The 19,834-nt window shown below is 43.8% G+C and overlaps 1 protein-coding gene across 1 annotated transcript in view; it reads left to right on the plus strand.

Moving 5' to 3' along the window:
- Positions 1-19,834, plus strand: part of LOC132592036 (uncharacterized) — a 60,818-nt gene that overhangs the window by 16,564 nt on the left and 24,420 nt on the right. Inside the window, exon 2 of the mRNA XM_060274000.1 lies at positions 5,219-6,046. Within this exon, the coding sequence (XP_060129983.1) occupies positions 5,396-6,046 (651 nt within the window). The 5' untranslated portion in view covers positions 5,219-5,395. The remainder of the gene's footprint in view (positions 1-5,218; positions 6,047-19,834) is intronic.

Consider the following 19,834-nt stretch of genomic DNA (forward strand, 5'->3'; position numbering starts at 1 on the left):
TTTGACCTATCTAAGCTAGCATCCTGTTCCCCCAGTGCCAACCAGATGCCCTGGGAAGCCCGCAAACAGGACCTGAGCACAACAGCACTCTCCTCTCCTGCAATTTCCAGCAACTGATATTCAGAAGGATACTACCCCTTGGCTGTGGAAGAAGAGTATAGCTATTGTGGAGAGGATCATCAGTGATCGCACGTGGAGGTCAGAACTACAGTTGCCTCCTGACAACATTCTGGTTCAAAATGAACAAAGAATTGCTTAGTTATCCTGCTTAATGGCATTGCAGTCCAGAGGCTGACCAAAGCCTCTAGGCCAGGCTTCTTAACGTTGTTGCTAGAGACAGAAACACCAAACATCAGGATAAGTCTAAGTAGTAAAAGAAGCAAATAGGACAAACTAGGTCCTTGATATCCAATAGCCCTGCTCACACCTTCCGAATGTGCTCACTACATATGCGCTCCTCCACCATTTGAATGGAAGATGGGAATGGTGCCTACATCCAAATAATAGTCCACGTATATGGACAATTGGGGACCCATATCATCTTCAGGTGCCTACAGTGTTTACAGTGTTATGCTCCTAGAACTTAGTACAAAACCTTTCAGGGACCAAATATGGCTTGCGAGCCATGGGTCGGCTACCCCTGATATTACTGGCTGTGGCTATTTCCCCAATCCTTTTCATAATGATCCCTAACACAGAATTTGCCTTTTCGCAGCTGCTTTACACCAACTCCATGTTCCTCCTTTTAGGTCGCATCTGGGCCAAGTGATGGTGTGCAACTTTGTGTACATCCTCAGAGGTGCTAAGTATATCCAGGCTATCAAAATTGCTCAGAGCAGCCTGAATATCAGGGCAGTCTCGAGCAGGTCGGGCGCCCTGGCGCTGAGGGGCGGAGATCGCTCCGACGCCCCCGCCCTCGCAGGGTGCAGCATGGTTTCCACGCGGCTTCGCCACGCAGCGCCCCACCTGCCGGCCCCGCGCCCTGGTGCGCCGCACCACTGGGGCTCTACCTAGAGCCGGCCCTGCTGAATATACCCCCAGCCAAATACAGACTATACACATTTGTCCTAGCCAAATTCAGAACCAAATACAGTTATTGATTTTTTAAATATATATATTTGCTAACAGATTGAAAACTGCCACTGGATTCTTGCCACTTGTCATTTGGGGTCAGCACCTGAGATTAGTCACTCTCAAATCTCCAAGGAATAAATTAAATTTGCCCTGCTTCGCTGTCAACACTGGATTAATGACTTCTCAGCTATATGTAATATCCCTTCTGTGAATGCAGTGTAGCTTCATCAAAAAGGATGAGAAACATCATCTTTCTTAACAGTATGATAAGGCACACTTGGAAACTGTTACTAAAGGGCTGTCAAGGGAGAGAAAAATACTGAAGACGTTAGGCTGACGGGCATTTCTCTTCCCTGTATTGCACTTCATTGACATTAATTATGAAATATGCCTGAAAGGTTGATAAATCTGTAATTGTCACATTCGGTTTAAGCCAGATGTTGTTTGGTGCAGAGCAGGCTTTCACCTGTGAAAAGAGTTTGCTGATTAAAGACCTGAAAGTGGACATAGCACAGCTTGTATCCATCCAGGCCAACAAGGCGTTGGTTGCGAGCCTTGCCTAAAACTACCGGTAACCAAAATATGAAGCAGAGAGGAAAGACAACAGCTTGGAGGGGAAACTACAAAGGAGGCTAGAATGAAAGACTTTAAGAGCCCCATATTTATTTTGGCAAGGGGATTTAAAGGTAGGAAGTGAACTGATGGCCTAGAGGCGGCTTACTGTGGCTCTCCATTGAACTCTGCTTATAACCTTGCAGTATTACCTTCCATTTGCAGTCAGTGCCAAAGGAGCAGGCCAGGCCACCTGTGTGTGACAGGAAAACCACCTTCTCTCCAGGCACGGAGCCAATACCGGGGGGGGGGGGTTCTAGTTCCCAAACGCAGAAGTGACATCACCAAATACGGAAGAGAACATAAAAAGGCCAGGTCTAGTTATTACTTTAACTGACTGTTGTTGTTGGTTTTTTTTTTATAACTATTTTGCCTTTTTCATTACAACATAAAATGGGGACAAGAGCAAGTACATGGAAAATGTTGTCTTATGTGGGTAAAGACTTTCATTGTGCAAAGACAAAACCAAGTCTCATGCTGGCTCCAGATTTTGGGGAACCACTGAGCAAAATGCCTGCTCATTTATGGGCCCACTCCCCACCTCACCACTGCCCAGCCACCATAGCTGCCAAGTTTTCCCTTTTCTCGCGAGGAAGCCTATTCAGCATAAGGGAAAATCCCTTTAAAAAAGGGATAACTTGGCAGCTATGCCAGCCACTTGCCCTCGATCTATCTGATCCCAAACTGCACTGCCACCCAGAGGGAGAGTGAAAAGCCAAGCCGAGAATTGGGGAAGGGCCGCCCCTCAGTGGTTGAGTAACTGCTTTGCATACAGAATATCCATGGTTCAATTCCTGGACTGGGAAACCAGGCTGGAGAGCTGCTGCCAGTCAGTGCTGACAGCATTGAGCAAGATGGACTGCTAGTTTGAACTGGTATAAGCCAAGCAGCTTCCTAGGTCTCTAGATTTCTAGCTGAACCAGTCTCTTCTCTCTTCTTACTGCTTAATATGCTTAGAGGGGGAAATCAGCAGAACCAGGAGACTCCAGGGATCAGCAATAGACCCCCTGAAATATTTAAAGGTGCTCCTTCCAATCAACAGATTTTCCAGCCTCCACTCCTAATTATAGGCCGCTACGGTCTAGTTTCAAGGCCCGTGCAATTTCAAGGGCATAATCTATCGATCATATCCACAATCAATTCTGGCTGCGTGCTTTTTCCACCCACAGCTTCTTGCATGATGTCAGCACCACAAAAACAATACTAAAAACATGTCCATCGCTCCCATTTTTATTTGTCTGTGGGGGAAAGGGTGCTCCCCCCCCTCCACTGCATGAGTTTCTTATCTGGTTTGAGTAGATGTAAAAAGTGTTGCATGAAAAGAAATTCCCAAGCCATTCGTCCAAAACCTGACAGCAAACACATTAATGATGCATTCAGTGTGAAAACTGACTCCAGGTGCTTCTAGTGATAAAAGGGGTCGTGCAATGGCCTGACAGTATGAAGAATCAGGTCACAATTATATTTTTAGAAGTGATTTTTTGTTCCTTTCAAGCATGCTTGCTTCCCATCCCTTTCCCCCTTCTTTTCTGTCTTCTTTCTCAGAATAACTTGGCCAGTGCTTGCAGAAGGCTGTTTCTAGCCTCAGGGATTTTCACACATACTTCTGTTGACAGAGTTCCTGTATAGCAAGCAATCTGAAATGCCTTTTGTTAAGGATCTGTTCATACCCCCTTTCTGTTCTGCCTCAACATTTGGAAGATATTTCAGCTGCTGAATCCTACTATTGCACTCATGGAAAAAATTGAATTTGGGGTTGTCTTGCAGAACAGAGCAGGTAAAATTATCCATAACAAATGCGTTATTTTTAGTCCCTTGGTTTGTGTGGGTTTTTTTCCTCTACATGTTTATTTCTCTTCGGGGCGATAAAAACATTTTTAAGAAATCAAAAGTAACTATCAAATGATGAGTGGAAACTAACAAGCTCTATTTGTTAAAAAGTTAATTTGCAGTTTCTTCTGCCAGGTTTAACTATCGCTTCAAGCGTGCAGGTTAAGTAAAAAATAACAATCCTTCATGTGTACTTACTTTTAAGGGCAAAACGACAACTAAAGTGTACCAGGTAATCAATACACATTGATTCTGTTGTCAGAACAATTATCTTTACAGATACCACCAAGCGATAATTAACCAAAAAATATGCTTTCCTTAAAAAAACAAACACCAAATGGATAATATGAAAATGAGTGCTAGTTTAAAAATAAATACTTTGGGTTCTATTTGATTTAGTCATATTCACTGTAGATCAATTTAAGTCCAACTCATTTCACTGGCTCTACTGCTCAATCTATGCCATTCTCAATGTATGGAATTAGGTGCTCTTATAAATGTTTATTTTTGTGCAGCCACATAATCATCCAGTTGCAGAAATGTGTGATTCTGTATGATCTACTTGCTATGTCAAAAATATTTCCTAAATTAAATATGACTACACAGGGATAATTATTTTAATAAAATGAAGACAAGTCTGTACCCAAAATCATTTCCCCATATTATCTTTTTATAGACAATAATAACTGCATTGTGCTTTTTGGGTTTAACAATTTTTTGTGATCTTTTTTCAAGGAAGCTTTAAGCTTATCTTAGTTAAGAAAACATGAGATTGCATGCTTTGTGGATTGTGAAACAGCCATCCTAAATCAGGTTCCTGAGGAGTGTATGAGGGTATTTAAAGACACTTAATTGGCCACATAGTGTCTTTTCTGTTGCAAACACTGTTTACAGCATAGTGGCCAGTCCCAGTCTAACAAACTGGTTTGGTGCAGCAGGGACAAGCAATGAGCTTAAGAATTCCCTCCTCCAGCAAACCCTTCCGTTCTCATGTGCCTTATTCAGCCACAGTTTCCCTAGTAATCAATCTAGGAAGCTATATGGTTTAATCACTTCCTGCAACCCCGGATTGCAATAAACCTGGATAATACTGTGGTTTCTAATACTGGTTTGTAAGAAGCATGTAATGCGCAGTTTCTTGGTTCTGATACCAGAGGGAAACTGTGGCTTAACAAATCATGACATCTCTGTAGCAACACATGTAAAAAGAGGAGGGAAAACTTGTCAACGTTTCATCTTCAGCCAACCATTATCTAGCGCCATCTTTATTCAGCCACCTATCCGTCTACGGCTACATACTCAACATGCATTTAAAGCACATGACTTCCCTAAAGAATCATGGGAACTGTAGTTTATCCTTTATAGACCTACAATTCCTATCACCCTTAACAAATTACAGTTCCCATGATTCTTTGGAGAGTCATGTGCTTTAAATGTGTATGGTGTATATACTCTAACACTTCATAGGGCGCTGCCCCAAAGAGCCCAAGATTCTCAGGAAGATGAATTCTGTGTTCTAAACAACATGCTGTTCTTCTGAATAATCAAAGCATACATGTATCTTTGTTTATCATTTCTTTTCTCTCTTTTTTGGTGGGGGGACAAATGACAAGGTCAAAGTCTACCAAGAAGCCTGAAGGTTTGAATCTCAAGACTGAGCTTACATGCAGTAACATTTCTAATGTAGTATTTTGAATTTCAGGAACAAAGAAGTCTTGGATAGTATCTGCGCTTCTCCAGGTAACTAAAAGAATGTAGCTCCCAATAAATAAATGGAAGACTGCATAAGAAGATGTCCAGCAATGAAATGCAATTTGGCCTTCTCTGATGGATTAAACTTGATGGAACGGAAGTGCAGCCATTTGATCAGGAGGAGGTGATGTCTTACTCTAGGCCTGCTAAAACTGACAAGCCACTTGAGACTTCAGAGGAGATAAAAGAAGAAATAGAAGGGGAGATCCATTGTTGTTTTCTGGAAACAGCTCCAAGACCTTCATTTATGTCTCACTTGACATACAGTGAAACATCCTTGGAACTTACCAAAGTTACTGTCCAGCTGTATGTTGATGGAGAGCCTGAGGAAAACCAGCTGGATGGAGAATTATTATATTCCTCAAATTACAAAGCCACAGACAATCCAGCCCAGCCCCCTTCCCAGTTTCTTCCTAGACCAAACTCTGACAAGAAACCGGGCAGAGCTCCTGAAACCATTCAATTAAAACACAGGTTAAATGCTTGCACATGTTCACATTTAAGATCTTCACAGCACAGGATTAACTCCAAACTTCAGATTGGTGAGGTGACAAACATAGAAGCTTCTTTGTCAGAAGATCAAGAGGAGGAGGAGGACAAAGATGTTTTCAAGGAACTACCAATGTGCGGGACAGCTTTGGAGAGCCTGCACAAAACATGCACTTCTCAGACAAAACGAAACAGAGATGGTCACATCAGTAATAGAGGTGTCTTCACAGTCATTGCTGGCAACAATCCCAAAGAGAAGGAACTGAAAGAGCGCAAAATGCATCGGCGGGTAAGACAACATGATTTCATGCTATAAGGCAGAGATGGTGATGATGGGGAAACAGTCTGAATTCCTCCTACTGATTCCTGTAATGTGTAACAGGCGAGTACCATCAAAGCCCCTGCTGATATTCATTCTAGGGGAAGAAACGATTAAAATGTTGTTTGTCTGTGATGCAGCTTGTGCATGAGTTGGGGTGTGTGCTAATGTTTTTGGCCCTCCAGTCCTTGCTCAGTTCAAGTACGGACCCTGTTGAAAAGTAGTTGCCAACCAGAAATAAGGAACAATCTTAGCATAAGAAGCAGTGAACCCTCCAGTGTTTAGCTCCCGTCTAGAATTTTACATTTTCTGACCTAGGAAGTGAAAGCAGTATTTTAGATGGGAATGCTTTTCAAAGTGCCTTAGCTCAAGCAATCTCTTGAATTTGACATTTTCTGACAACTGGGAGTTAGGTTACATTACCTGCACATGACAACATTTATTTCACTGTACACAATTTGAGGGTGTGTGTTTTGCTAACAACAAAACCCGAGAACACATATGCAGGGGCAAATATCTAAACTGACTAAGCTGCTTTTTCAGACTTTAAGAAAAAAGGAGTTGGTTACTTTTCAGTCCAGTTATGCAGTTAAGTAGTAAAGAATGACAGAAGGTGAGATCATGGAGGCAATTACGTTGCCCAATCTTTAGCCTTAGGGTGGAGTTAATAAGCAATCTGTCCCTATGGAGAGTTTTAAAATCACAATAAAGAAGGGGGGGGGAATCCTATGAATTAAATTTAATTGTTCAACTGATTTTTTCCTTCCACATCTTGAAATTATAAAATTAAGCACATAAGGTTGGGCTAATGTTTTCAAATACTGCCCAGATGGATGTTTAAATATTTAACTTCGTGCTGCTCTGACGCCATATAAAAGTTATACACATGAATCACATTCTCAAAGAACCAGTCAACAGGTTATACAGTGGCAAACATGAGATTTCCACTGTTTATACATACAGCCAGTAGCTATGCTAAACACTCTTCTGTTTCACGAAGTGCTAGACAGATCTAGTCTGCTCCTCCCTTCACCCAGTGGCTAATGATACCAGCTCACCATGGCAAGTGATTTTGGAATTTATTTTCAATAGGTTCATAAACTGCTCAGAGGACTTTGTTATATAAGTGGAATATACTTATGATATATGCATAAACAAATGAGAGAAAAAAACCCTGAAGGGATGAAGGGGTCCCCTTGCTGAAACTAAATCAGTCCCCTTGTTCTTTTGTTAGACTCTGAAGTGTCTCCTAAATATGATTAACACTAGCTGACCCGGCCACGCGTTGCTGTGGTTCTTTCCTGTGATCCCCCCCACCCTGTCCCGATCCATGACGTATCCTGCCCCTCCTCCCTCCACCCCGGCTCATCCCTGTGTTTCGGTAGGATACCCTTCCCTCTGTTGTCCCTGGGGAGTGTTGGCCCCTCCCCCCTGTATCTCCATACCTTGGCCCCCACCCTTCAAAAAGGAACTGTCAGCTTCTAGGTTCTATTTCCCAGCATGCACTTTTGTCTGAGCCTTCTGTCGTCCCTGGGGAGTGTTGGACCCTACCCCTGTTATCTTCCTACATTGGCCCCCACCCTTGGAGAAGGAAATGTCAGTTTCTGGGTTCCATTTCCCATTTGTCTGAGCCCTCTGTTGTCCCCTCCCCGCTGTATCTCCATACATTGGCCCCTGCGCACGCATCGTGAACATTTCTATATATTTAGATTAAGGATCGGGGGTGATGATGCGCCCTGGGACGCAGAGAACTACTTAAAAAATCCCGATGTGGGGTTGTCAAATAGCAAAGCCCCACAGCCCCGTAGCAACAGACAGGCCCAGACAGAAAGAGGGGGGTCATATGGGCCACTTGGCGCGGGCCTCCGAATCTAAAGGGGGCCTCGGTCAGCATATTCACAATCAGTAAAATGAAAAAAGTAACAAAAGGGTTAAAAACAGGGACACATTATCTACCTGGCACAGGCCTCTGTCTGGCCCTGCAAGGGCCTGGCAACAGAAGGCGCGTTCTGAAGCAGCCGAGTTGTTCAGTTCCATAAAAAACCCAGGAAGTGGCAAGGGGAAGGTAGGGGATTTTAAATGGGGTGGGGGATGGCCACTGCAAATATCTGAGGACTTAAACTGGAGAGAGAAAGTGCATGGTTGTTGTTTTTAAAAAAAAGACACAGAGGGTTGCAATCAGTTGTAGTATATACCCTGTTTCTCCTAAAATAAGACATACCCATAAAATAAGCCATAGCAGGATTTCTAAGTATTTGCGCAATATAAGCCATACCCCAAAAATAAGACATAGTGATAGGCGCAGTTCTGGAGGGCCCCAAGGAAGAGGCAAGGCTGGACACGTAATAAAAAAATAAGACATCCCCTGAAAATAAGCCACTGTGGGGGTTTTGTAAGGAAAAATAAATATAAGACGACGGTGTCTTATTTTCGGAGAAACACAGTAAAGCCTAGTTTAAAAGGGACACGACTACCCTTACTTAAAATGGCCGCCGGAGCCTCGCATGTGACACAACGCCCACTAAATTATAAAGCAAAAACCCCTTGCTGTGCCCCCAAGTGCGTGTTAGGAGAAATGATGAACGACTACCTAATGCTGCCAGGCGTTTATTAATGCAGCCGCCGGGAGAGGCTTTGGGCTTGGGCTTTGGGGGTGGAATGGCTGTTTTGGTGGTTGTTGGACAGTTGCTCCCCCCCACCCTACGTCAGCCCATGACCTATTTGGGCTCCTCCTCCCCCCACCTCCCATCCAGGGCTCCATTTGGGATAGTATTTAAAGGGCTGTAGAGCTGAGGCCTAGTCTGTAAAATGGAGCCAAGGCCTAGTCTTTAGGCTGTAAAGTAGAGGCGAGGCCTTGGCTTGGGCTAGTATTTAAATATGACCCGAGGCCTCCGCCCTGTATCTCCATTTCTTGGCTCTGTTGTCTGGTAATAGGCCCCCTTCAGATCCCCCTTAGCCTCAGCGTCCCCGTTTGACAGGATCTCGTGGCGGAGGTGGGGTTTGTGGGTGTGGCGCGTTGTTGTGGCTAATCCCGGTGACTGCCCCGTGTCCCGATCCATGATCTATTCTGTTTGTCGTCGTCCCCTCTCCGTGACCGGTGTATCTCATGACGTTTTGAAGGATGGTATTTATTTTTGTCTTGTGGTTATTTGGTAGGGGATTTAGGGGAGGTAGTGGTGCTAAATTGTAAAGTAAAAAAGTAAAAACCCCTTGCCGTGCCCCCAAGTGTGTTGCTGTGGGTTATCTCCCCCCCCCGAGCCTAGTGGGGGCCTGGCAGGGGTCTATATAAAACAAAGGCCTAGGGGTCTGATAATGGCCGCCTTGGTGGTTTCAGTTGCTTGGTTGATGATGTCATTTGGTTTGTGGGTGTGGCTTAGATTTCACAGGAGGGGGGGGAGGGTATAACGCCACTTGAGGGCCCTGTTTGACTTGGTGGAAAATCAGGTTTCTACCTGCCCAGATGCGAAATTTGAGGGGTTTTTTGTCCCCAACAACCCTCGGGAAGTGGCCTGGATTGTTGTGTCAAAATTTCAGGACGATCGGTCAAGCGGTTACGGAGAAAAGTGTGGCCGACACTTTCAAGATTTTTACATTTTTTTATATAGAGAGAGCACTATTGTTTGCCTATGAAGCAAAATCTTACGTAGAAACATTAGACTAGCCAGGTAGATCAGGTGAATGGCCTATCTAATCCACCCACCTTGTTCTCACAATGGCCAACAAGATGTCTGTGGAAAGCCTGCAAGATGGATCATAGAATTGGAAGGACACTGAGGATCATCTAGTCCAACCCCCTGCAATGTGCCATACAGGGATCAAACCTGCAACCTTGGCATTATCAGTGCCACACTCTAACCAACTGAGCAACCCAGGATGACTAAGACATGTTTGCAAGGACACTCTGCTCACCTGCAGTTTCCAGGAACTGTTATTCAGAGGCACATTGGCTCTGACAGCAAAAACAGAATATAGCCACCATTGCAGTTAGTAGCCACTAATAGCCCAGTCCTCTGCAGATTTGTCTAATCCTCTTTTAGAGCATTATTTTTAATGCTAAAGATGATTCTGCAAGTAGAAGACTAGTAGATCACAGAAGGAGATGAACGGGAGTTATCGTTTAGAGGTAGCTGCACTGTACATGAAGAGCTTATAATGCAATGAGCAAGTTAGTTTCTATGATGTTATCAAACTTTGTATTTTCTATATTACATGTGCTACAATATAATGCGATTAAAAGTACAGCGTTTAGGATAAATGAACTTAATTTTCCTATATCAGAAATTCCACCATACTGCCGGAATACTTAAAATCTCTGTTAACCAGTTACAAAAACAAGTTTCTTCCCCACCCCCACCCCCAGTATTTTGAGTGGGATAGTGGGGGGGGGGTTAAAAGCTCTGCAACTCCTTCGGAAGATTTTTTAAAGCCTTGTTCAAAAGGACATGCTAAGTGATGGCCTTGATGCTTATCGCCGACATACCAAACATAAACGAGTATGCTGCAAACAGGATATCCCTTGTACAAGATGAACAAATAAGGAGACTTTATCAACAGGAGATATTGCTTCACTTTTGGTTCTTGGGCCACGTGAACTGCAAGTCAGTAGTGTTGTGCTCCTTCTGGTATCCAAGAACTATCCCCCCCCCCAAAAAAAATTGAAGGTTCAGGCACTCTTTATTTTTACCCCCTAAAAGGGTTTATATTAAGAGCATATACTAGCTGTCCAACAGTGGATGCTGAGCCTGCTATAGAAATACAATTTTGCCTGCCAGTGGAGGGACAGCAAACAGGGAGCCAGTCTAACTTCTCTAGGGAGTTCCAAAATCTGGGAGCAGCCACTGAGAAGACCCTCTCTCCATGCCCCTACCAAGCGTGCCTTTGAGGGTGGCAGGACTGAGAGAAGTCCCCCCCTGCCCCGAAGATCTCAGAACTTGGGCAGGTTCATATGAGGGAACATGTATTTCTGATACCTTGAACCTAAGCCACGTAGGGCTTTATAACCAGCACTTCAAATTTTGCCTGGAAACAGACCAGTAGCCAATGGAGCTGCCGTAATAAGGAAGCTGTATGCTCCCTATAACCAACCCCAGTCAACCATCTGGCTGCAGCTTTTAGTGCCAGTCGATGTTTTTCATAACTTTTCAAAGGCAGCCCCACATAGAGTAAGTTGCAGTAATCCAAGCTAGTATTCAACTACGGTAAGTTTTACTCATAACAGACCCAGTGAAATTAACGAGCATGCCTAGCTAGGTCCATTAATTTTAATCGGGTTACTGTGAGTAAAACTTAGTTGACTACCATCCATTATCTCCATCAGCAGAAGCAATATGTCTGTGAATACTAGTCACTGCAGAACAACTGTGGCAGAGGGCTATTGCTTGTGGGTTTCCCATACGCATCTGGCCACCCTTTAGGGGAACAAAATTAAGGACTGTATCCATCAGGACTCTTCTTGTGATGTCTTATAGATATAGAATTTTGAACTAGGTCCACATAGTAGCTGGGCTATGTTATTGCTTAGAGATGCTACGTTTACTGCCTTGTTTCTGTAAATATGCCAGTATTTATTAGGGACATTATTCATCTAACTGCTTTACAGGAAAAGGGGCTTAAGCTAAAAAGAGTTACAGTAAATCAATAATAAAATGGAGTCATTTAACAACCACCTGAAGAGACATGCTCAGAAAATTATATAAGACAGTAAGGTGCATTCAGGGGCTAAGCCACCACCGCATTCACCAGGTGGGGTGGAACATGGTGCGCAGGAAACAGCCTGCAGTTATAGCAGCCTAGAACTGACTTAGCAATTGGGCCTGATGTCATCAGGCGACAAGGGTGGGGTTAGTTCAGCCCCTTCCTGGTACACCCCAGATTGGGACAATCCATCAACTGCACTTTTGTTGGCCCACACAGGCAAAATATGGACCCTGTGCTAATGGCACTGTTCTGGGCTGGGCGCAGGAAGACCTCCACCTAGGGATGGTGGAGAAATTTGAATCAGTTCGCATTTAAAGGTGGATCTACCAAATCCACACTTTCTGAAACGACATGAGAACCAAAACACAGCTATCCTTTGAAATTCACACTTATCTGAATTTCGCAGTGCCGTTCTCCAGCTGAGTAAAGCATATACTGGGATAAAGTGTGCAGAAAAATACAAATACAGTATAACAAAAGTGCATACTGTATATTAAGGGAGGTTGCACATGGACATGTGTATATTAGAATAAATTCACCCTAAAATGCTGGTGATTTTTCATGAGGACTTTAAAAATTCTGTGCTCCAAGTGTCGCTGACAACCCTTTTTCCTTCAAGATAAGTTTTTTAATGCCAAGCCATTAACAAAATAAACACTTCAAAATTGCCAGTTTCATATAATTGGGCACTTTGGCAGGCATCACGTGAAGTGTTTATTAGATTTAATATGCCACAAACAAACCACCTTGTATGTAGGTGAACTGCATTGTACCTGTCATAGATTCATGTAGCACGAAACCCCTCATAATCTGAAGCATGGTTCAATCAGGATTCAGCTATTACTCCTAAGTCAACTATTTGTTTAGGACTTTTGCAAAGAAAGGGATAGAGAAAACTGAAATCACAACAGACATTTTGCTCTTAGTGTTCCTTGTGCCAAACCTATTGTTGCTGTAACTCTAGGTGATTTAATTTAGCCCCTACTACATGTTCCCCCCACCCCAGCCAGCCAGAGTTCAACAACAGAAAGTGTACCAAGGATAATCTTGTTCCCCAACAACAGACATCCCCAAACTTCGGCCCTCCAGATGTTTTGGACTACAATTCCCATCATCCCTGACCACTGGTCCTGTTAGCTAGGGATCATGAGAGTTGTAGGCCAAAACATCTGGAGGGCCGCAGTTTGGGGATGCCTGCCCAACAACCAAGCTGAAGAGAAATGCAACTTCTTCAGTCTATTCATGTTGCCCTTATAGATGAGCATTGCAGATTAAACCAGTTTTCCCTGCATTGAGTCTTCCCTGCACCAAGATACAGTACATCTAATATCTATTTAATGGTGTAGTAGTGTAATAGAGCCAGCACAGACTCTGTCACTGCCACCTACTGGATAATTAACTCCTGACTTCAGAAAATCCTAGAGATTCTTAAGAAATCTACTAGGTAAAGGTAAAGAGACCCCTGACCATTAGGTCCAGTCGTGACCGACTCTGGGGTTGCGCGCTCATCTCGCATTATTGGCCGAGGGTGCCGGCGTATAGCTTCCAGGTCATGTGGCCAGCATGACAAAGCCGCTTCTGGCAAACCAGAGCAGCACATGGAAACGCCGTTTACCTTCCCGCTGTAGCGGTTCCTATTTATCTACTTGCATTTTGACGTGCTTTCGAACTGCTAGGTTGGCAGGAGCTGGGACCGAGCAACGGGAGCTCACCCCGTCACAGGGATTCGAACCGCCGACCTTCTGATCAGCAAGCCCTAGGCTCAGTGGTTTAACCACAGCGCCAACTGTGTAACATTTCCCTAGTCTCTCTATCTTGCAAAGGATGACTTGAACAAAAGGTTTGTGACGCAGAATGAGCAAAGGGACCTCTCTTAAGCCAGCCCCAGTGCACATTAACAACCATCTTATCCTCCACTGCATAAGTAGCACCGAATTGTGTGATATTTAATTATGAGAGCAACTCATCTGCAGAACACAGTGGCCAGTTTCCTAAATAAAGCCATTTCATTCACCTTTCCAAACTGCCTAACAATACTAGACCTTCCAATATTGGGATGAAATTTGGGGGACACTGCTGCTGCATATACCACTCTTTCCTATGCCAAGTCCCAGCAGTAGTATCTTTCTTGGTGGGACAATCCCCAATCTATACACCTAATGATAAATCACCCAGTGAAACTGGATGGTAGATTTCAGAGCAGACAAAATTAAGTACTTCTCCACATGACACATAATTAATTTTCTGAATTAGCTGCCATTACCTGGGTTGGCTCTAAAAGCAATGATGTTCATGGATAATAGGCATATACGGTAAATGGCTGGTAGCCTTGATAGGCAGAACTCCATGTCCTGTGTTGCTGAAAAACAGGAAAAAACCTGTTGCCTGACTTTATGATATGCTTGCAAGCTTCTGAAAAGCATCATGTGGGTCACTTTAGAAACCAGAATGCAGTGCTAGATGGATTTTTGTTCAAATCTTGCTGGGCTCTTAGCAATTCCAAAGCTGTTATTTTCCTCCTCGGCAAACTATTCCTCAAGCCCCCAAAGCACTCTATCTGGCTCCAATTTATTTATTTCATAAAATTTAATACACTGTTTGATTGGAAAACAACCCAAAAAACCTCAAAAGCGTTTTACAAGCTAAAACAATAAAATCCAAGAAAACCAAAACAGATTAAAATGACCTCAACTTCCTAAGCACCTGGGTGGCCTTGTCTGAACAAAAATGTGTTTAGCAGGCACCCAAAAGTGTACAGTGAAGGTGCCCACTTGGCATCAATAGGCAGGGAGTTCCAAAGTGCAGTTGCCACACTGAATTATTTCAAATGATTCTGCTTTTTCCTTCTTCTGACCTTGCTAGCCACATCCTGCCTCTGAAGTGTTTTATTGCTAGTATTTATTTATTTATTTAATATGTCGCTCGATCACAGGACAGTACCACAAGATTTAATTGGGTCTCGCTGCCAAGTTAAGTTTTTTAAGATCCCTCTCTCTTTCCCAAACCAAACGGGTTTATTATACATGTCCCACTCTCTCCTAGTCCATCACACCAGGTCAGGACCTTCAACTGCTTTATCTAAAGGGCACCTCTTTTACTTTCATAGAATCGTAGAATTGGGAAGGGTCCCGTAGTGCCATCTAGTCCGACCCCCTGCAACACAGGAATCTTGCCATCAGCCGTCTCTGGGTGGGCTTGAACCACTATCCTTCTGATCAACAGCCAGACGCACTGACCCACTGCGCCACAGAGTCAGGGACCTAACGCTTCTATATAGCAACTCCCGCTTAAGCGAGGTCCATTGAATCCCGCAGGCAACCGCCGCCCCTCCACCGCTAGCCTAAGAGCCCGACGTCGAGAGCCGCGGCCCCGCCTCCCCTCACGTGACTACGAGGCGCCGGCGTGCGCGCGCTCTCCCCAATACGTACGCACGCTGTTTCTGGGTCGCCGTCGCCTTCCCACAGGAGGGTGCGTGCGTGCGCGGGAGAGACGGGCGGAACGGGAACGTGGAAGATAGGGAGACGGAGGGAGGGCTGGTCGCCAGGTGGCGCCGCTACCCCGTCCAGCCCAAAGCGCGGGAGCGGGTTGCGTCTTCGGCTACGTCCGCGAAATGCCCGCGCGCGCAGCTGTTAGTGTCGGGTGAGCGCGAGGGTGATGAGGCTGTGGGGAGATGCGCGCGCAGGCAACTGGGCGCTGGCTGAGAGCAGGGTGGGGAGAGAAACTGTCGCTGCTGAGGGGAAGAAGCGGAGTGCGCGCATGTTGTGTGTGTGTGCGCGCGCGCGCCCTTTTCGTTCATTTCTACGTGGCGGGAGCTGCGGTAAAAGGGAAGGAAGCTGAGGTGGGCGAGCCTGGCTTGGTTCCCCGCTCCCTGTCAAAAGCTGGTGGCACAAGGTGTCTGTTTGTGTGAACGACACGCGACTCCCCCCCGGGGAGTCGCCAATATGGCGAGATGGGCTGGGGTGGTTTCGGCGACCCAGCGCCGGAGGTGGCAGGGTTTTTCGGGGGCGAACTGCTCCACGGCTGCTTTGTTTCTGTGCGTTTGGTTTCCCCCTGGTCTCAAAGGGATGTTGTTCCCAGACCGTCGTGCATAGATGGCAGCTTTTTCCCTCTTCTTCTTAAGGTATTGGTGGTCCTTTTCCCCGACCAGTTTTCGATGACCGCCATCTCGTCGTCCCTTTCCCAAACTCGAGGGAGGGAGAGGCATTCAGTGTGAAACTGCAAAAACCTAAAAGCCCTTTAAGGCAGCTGTAAGGAGAGTCGGTTTTCATAAAATAAGTACCCAGCGATTCGGACGCGGAGCTACAACAACCACCCAGCCACATGGAAAAACTATATTTCCTAGTGCTGGTGAGGAACATATATTAATTGAGGAGGAGTTGTTGTATTTGTACCCCATCGGCCCATCCAGAGGCAGCTGAGCTGGATCTCTGCTTGTGAGTGGCTAGAGGAGGTGGTAATTTGGTTGCCATTGGGTGTTGAGAGAACCAGGGGTGCATTGAATCAGTAGGTAGGGTGGCTGTGATATAATCCAACATGTGCAGCAGATATTGCGCATTGCATGCTTTGTGATAAATCAGCCTAAGACTAAAGTACAGAGTGCCTCCCCGCCCCCCTCACAATATGCATTTGAACAACTGGACCACTTCTGCTAAGTACTGTACATTTCTTTATGACTCAGGCTCTGTCCCTCTTATAACAGCTGAATATAGTCAATCCATGTCCCTCTTAAATTTCAGGCTGTTGCGTGCTTTGTAAATGCACCAAGCCTCTATTAGGATTTTGAAACATGGTTTATTCAATCACAAATCACTTTTACCAAAACGCCTGCCTCATGGTTTGCTGTTGGGTGGGCAAGAACTCCTGTACTTTCAGGCCATCCCAAAGTTGGTCCTTTATATAAGAACTAGGTATACTAGCCTATTAAAGCTGGAAAAGAAGTATAAAATAAAAATAATGGGAGATGCCCCAAACAAAAATTGTGTTTTTATACACTACAGATGTTTTCTGAAGCAGGTTGGGTTTGGATGAAACAAGACAGAATTTATCAGCTCTCCTACTTAAAACAAACAAGAAGTTAAAAACCGCAGGAGGGAACGATTGGATTTGGAGTGAGCAGTGTTAATGGCACAATTTTTAAAAACATTTTTAAAGTCCCCTTGAAGCTGCTATTTAGCATTTTGGGGAAACACAGTTGCCATACACACTTCCCACCCTGTCCCATAGTTTTTAAAATAAAAAGTGAGAAACCTTGCATTGTCTCACCTAATTGTACTGTACCTTTAATAAACTGAACAACTAGTTCCAAAGTATTGTAACTTCCTCGATTAGCAAATTCAGGCAATGAAAAAAATGGGAGTCAAAACACAACAGCTGAGGAACGAAGAGGTGGTTTCAGAATATTCTGGAATATCCTGAGGTTTGCAGAATCGCAAAAAAATGAAACAACTCACCCCCACCCACCCCCAAAGAAAACAGCAACTCAATATGCTGTTGAGTAATATGCTCAACTGTCATGTCAACAGTTACATGTCAACTGAAAAAAAATTGTACATAGGTGGGGAATGAAATTGCCTTCAAGTCTTATACCTCGTGTCCAGATGTTTAACTTCCAATTCTCATCACCAGTATGGTCAAAGAGGATGGTTGTAACCTGGGAACATCCCAATTCCTGATGATGGCCTAGTGGGCAAGCAGGAACTCTGAAAAGCAGCTCTTGTGCTTTGAGATGAAAAACACTGCCATGTTTTGCTGCAGGTCCAAACAGCTATTGAAGAACAAGTGGAAAATAGGATGCTCTGGTGAATCTTGAGGGATGCAGAAGTAAGAATTACAAAATGTCTAAAATAAATCCTTAAAAGAGTAACCTGCCCCCCATCCCAGCTGTGATGATGTCTGAGCATATTCAGTAGCCTCCAGAATTTGGAGACCAGACGCCTTGAGTACCAGCTGAAATATGGACAAGAAGGTGGGGTTGTTAGCCTGCTCGAGCTCTTTAGAGCAGGCATCCCCAAACTGCGGCCCTCCAGATGTTTTGGCCTACAACTCCCATGATCCCTAGCTAACAGGACCAGTGGTCAGGGAAGATGGGAATTGTAGTCCAAAACATCTGGAGGGCCAAAGTTTGGGGGTGCCTGCTTTAGAGTATCCTGGAATGAGGCTGGTGTTTAGTGAAATGTTTACTCTCACATTGGTTCTGGTTCTAATTAAGGAATAGCTACAATTAAAACACATTCAGCAACATTTCCTATTTGGCTAGGCATGAAGAATGAATGAAAGGTGAATGTATTGACTTGGTTCCCAATTCTGTGTTTTTCTGTGCATAGTGTTTGGAAAAAAACACTACTGCCCTTGGACCACCTCATAAGTATCTTTTTTATTGTTGTTCTTAAAATGTGTGATTCCGCATGGCATTTAAAGGATTTCCCATTAAACGTTGTACTGGAATAGATCAGATTTGTATTGGTAAGTCTCAGAAAATAGGAAATATTCCTGGTAAATAAGAACAGTTGGACTGTATCTGCCATTGAACTCAAAATGCTTCATTTCTTAGTATACATGGATTGGGTTCTGCTGAAAGCATGTGCCATTGATAATGTAGTGTTGAGCACCTTAAATACATTTTGGTCACCGTCAAGTCTTATGAGAAAATGACTTATTTTTTCTGCAATTGTAGTATTATACGCAGATAACACCAAGCACTTCTTAGCTGGGCAAGCTCAGACTTCAGGCTAGTTGTACCAGATGTTGGAGTAACTTGTGAAATAAAACAATTCAGTTATTTGGAAGTGAGGAGGGGGCAGGGAGTTGATTAAATAGATGATGAGGTGGCATCAGCAATGAAAAGGTGAAGATGGGCGGTCCCAAGATTATTCAGGCCCTTCAAAGAGGAATAAGTGCCAAGGCAGTTTTCCTGATTTTTTAAATGCCAACTTTGTAACATCTGTCAACAGCAGTGTCTTTGAAGAGAGTTGATAATGAAATTCATTGTTGGCTGTCATAATTTGTGTTAGAGCAATGGTGCTTTGCTGCAGGCTATGTGAACAGAAGGAAAGCAGATAGTTGTTAAGAACAAATCAAACTTTTCAATATCTATTATAATGTGGAAAACCTGACCAAAAGTAGATTTCTTTCTTAAGACTGCAATATGATTTGTTCATATATGTACCAATTTTGAGTGTTATCTTTAAGGGATAGGGACTAAAACCTGAATAAGACATTTTCCTGGATAGACATTTGTGTGCCTTGACTATATTTGTCTGTCACCCACATTCTGTGTTCTTTCTAATTTCATGACCAGACTAAATACTTGTTTTTGCTTTTCACTGAACCAATAGCCCTTGCATCTCTTCCAGTTTATTTCTGAATTGGAATGAAAACTTACTAAATTTTATTTTAAAAACTTAAGTGGCATCCAAGTATTCTCCCTAGATAATCACGCAACCCAGTGGTTTAGGTCCAAGGAAAACAAGTCCTGTAAAGTCTAGGAATGCTGCCTTAAATGGGTTATGACATGTGACATGCAGTGTCTTCCTTCATCTGCTTTATTCTTCCTAGTCCTGTCTAAATCAATTGCAGTCAAATACAGTTTTGCTTAACTGGATGGGTTTTCTGGTGTTTAGTATTCATATGAAGCTTGGAGGTTATCCATCTTTTGATTTGATTGATTCTCTGATATCCACTACTGTATATGACTAATCACAAGTACATCAAGCAATATGGAAAATTGTCTACATAGTTGAATCAGCCCCTTTCATTTCAAATATATGTTGAAATTCTACTATATTTAGATCCAAAGACAATTGTTCTGCCTCCTTCCAAAACGGAATTCAAAGCTAATACATTACATTACTTGTGTCCTAACAACAACCAAATGTTTTAGAACCTTGTAATTCATGTTTGGGCAAGCATGTTGCACAAGTGCCCATATGCAAAAGAAGCAGAATAGGCAAATATGGGGCCGAGTAGAGAGTTAAGCAAAAGTTAAACAAAAAAGATCTTGTGTTTTAAAAAAATGCTTTTCATATGCCTAATCCCAGTTCCTAATGAGGCAGAAGTCCCTTC

This window comes from Zootoca vivipara, chromosome 4, assembly GCF_963506605.1.
Source record: "Zootoca vivipara chromosome 4, rZooViv1.1, whole genome shotgun sequence".
Taxonomy (NCBI): domain Eukaryota; kingdom Metazoa; phylum Chordata; class Lepidosauria; order Squamata; family Lacertidae; genus Zootoca; species Zootoca vivipara.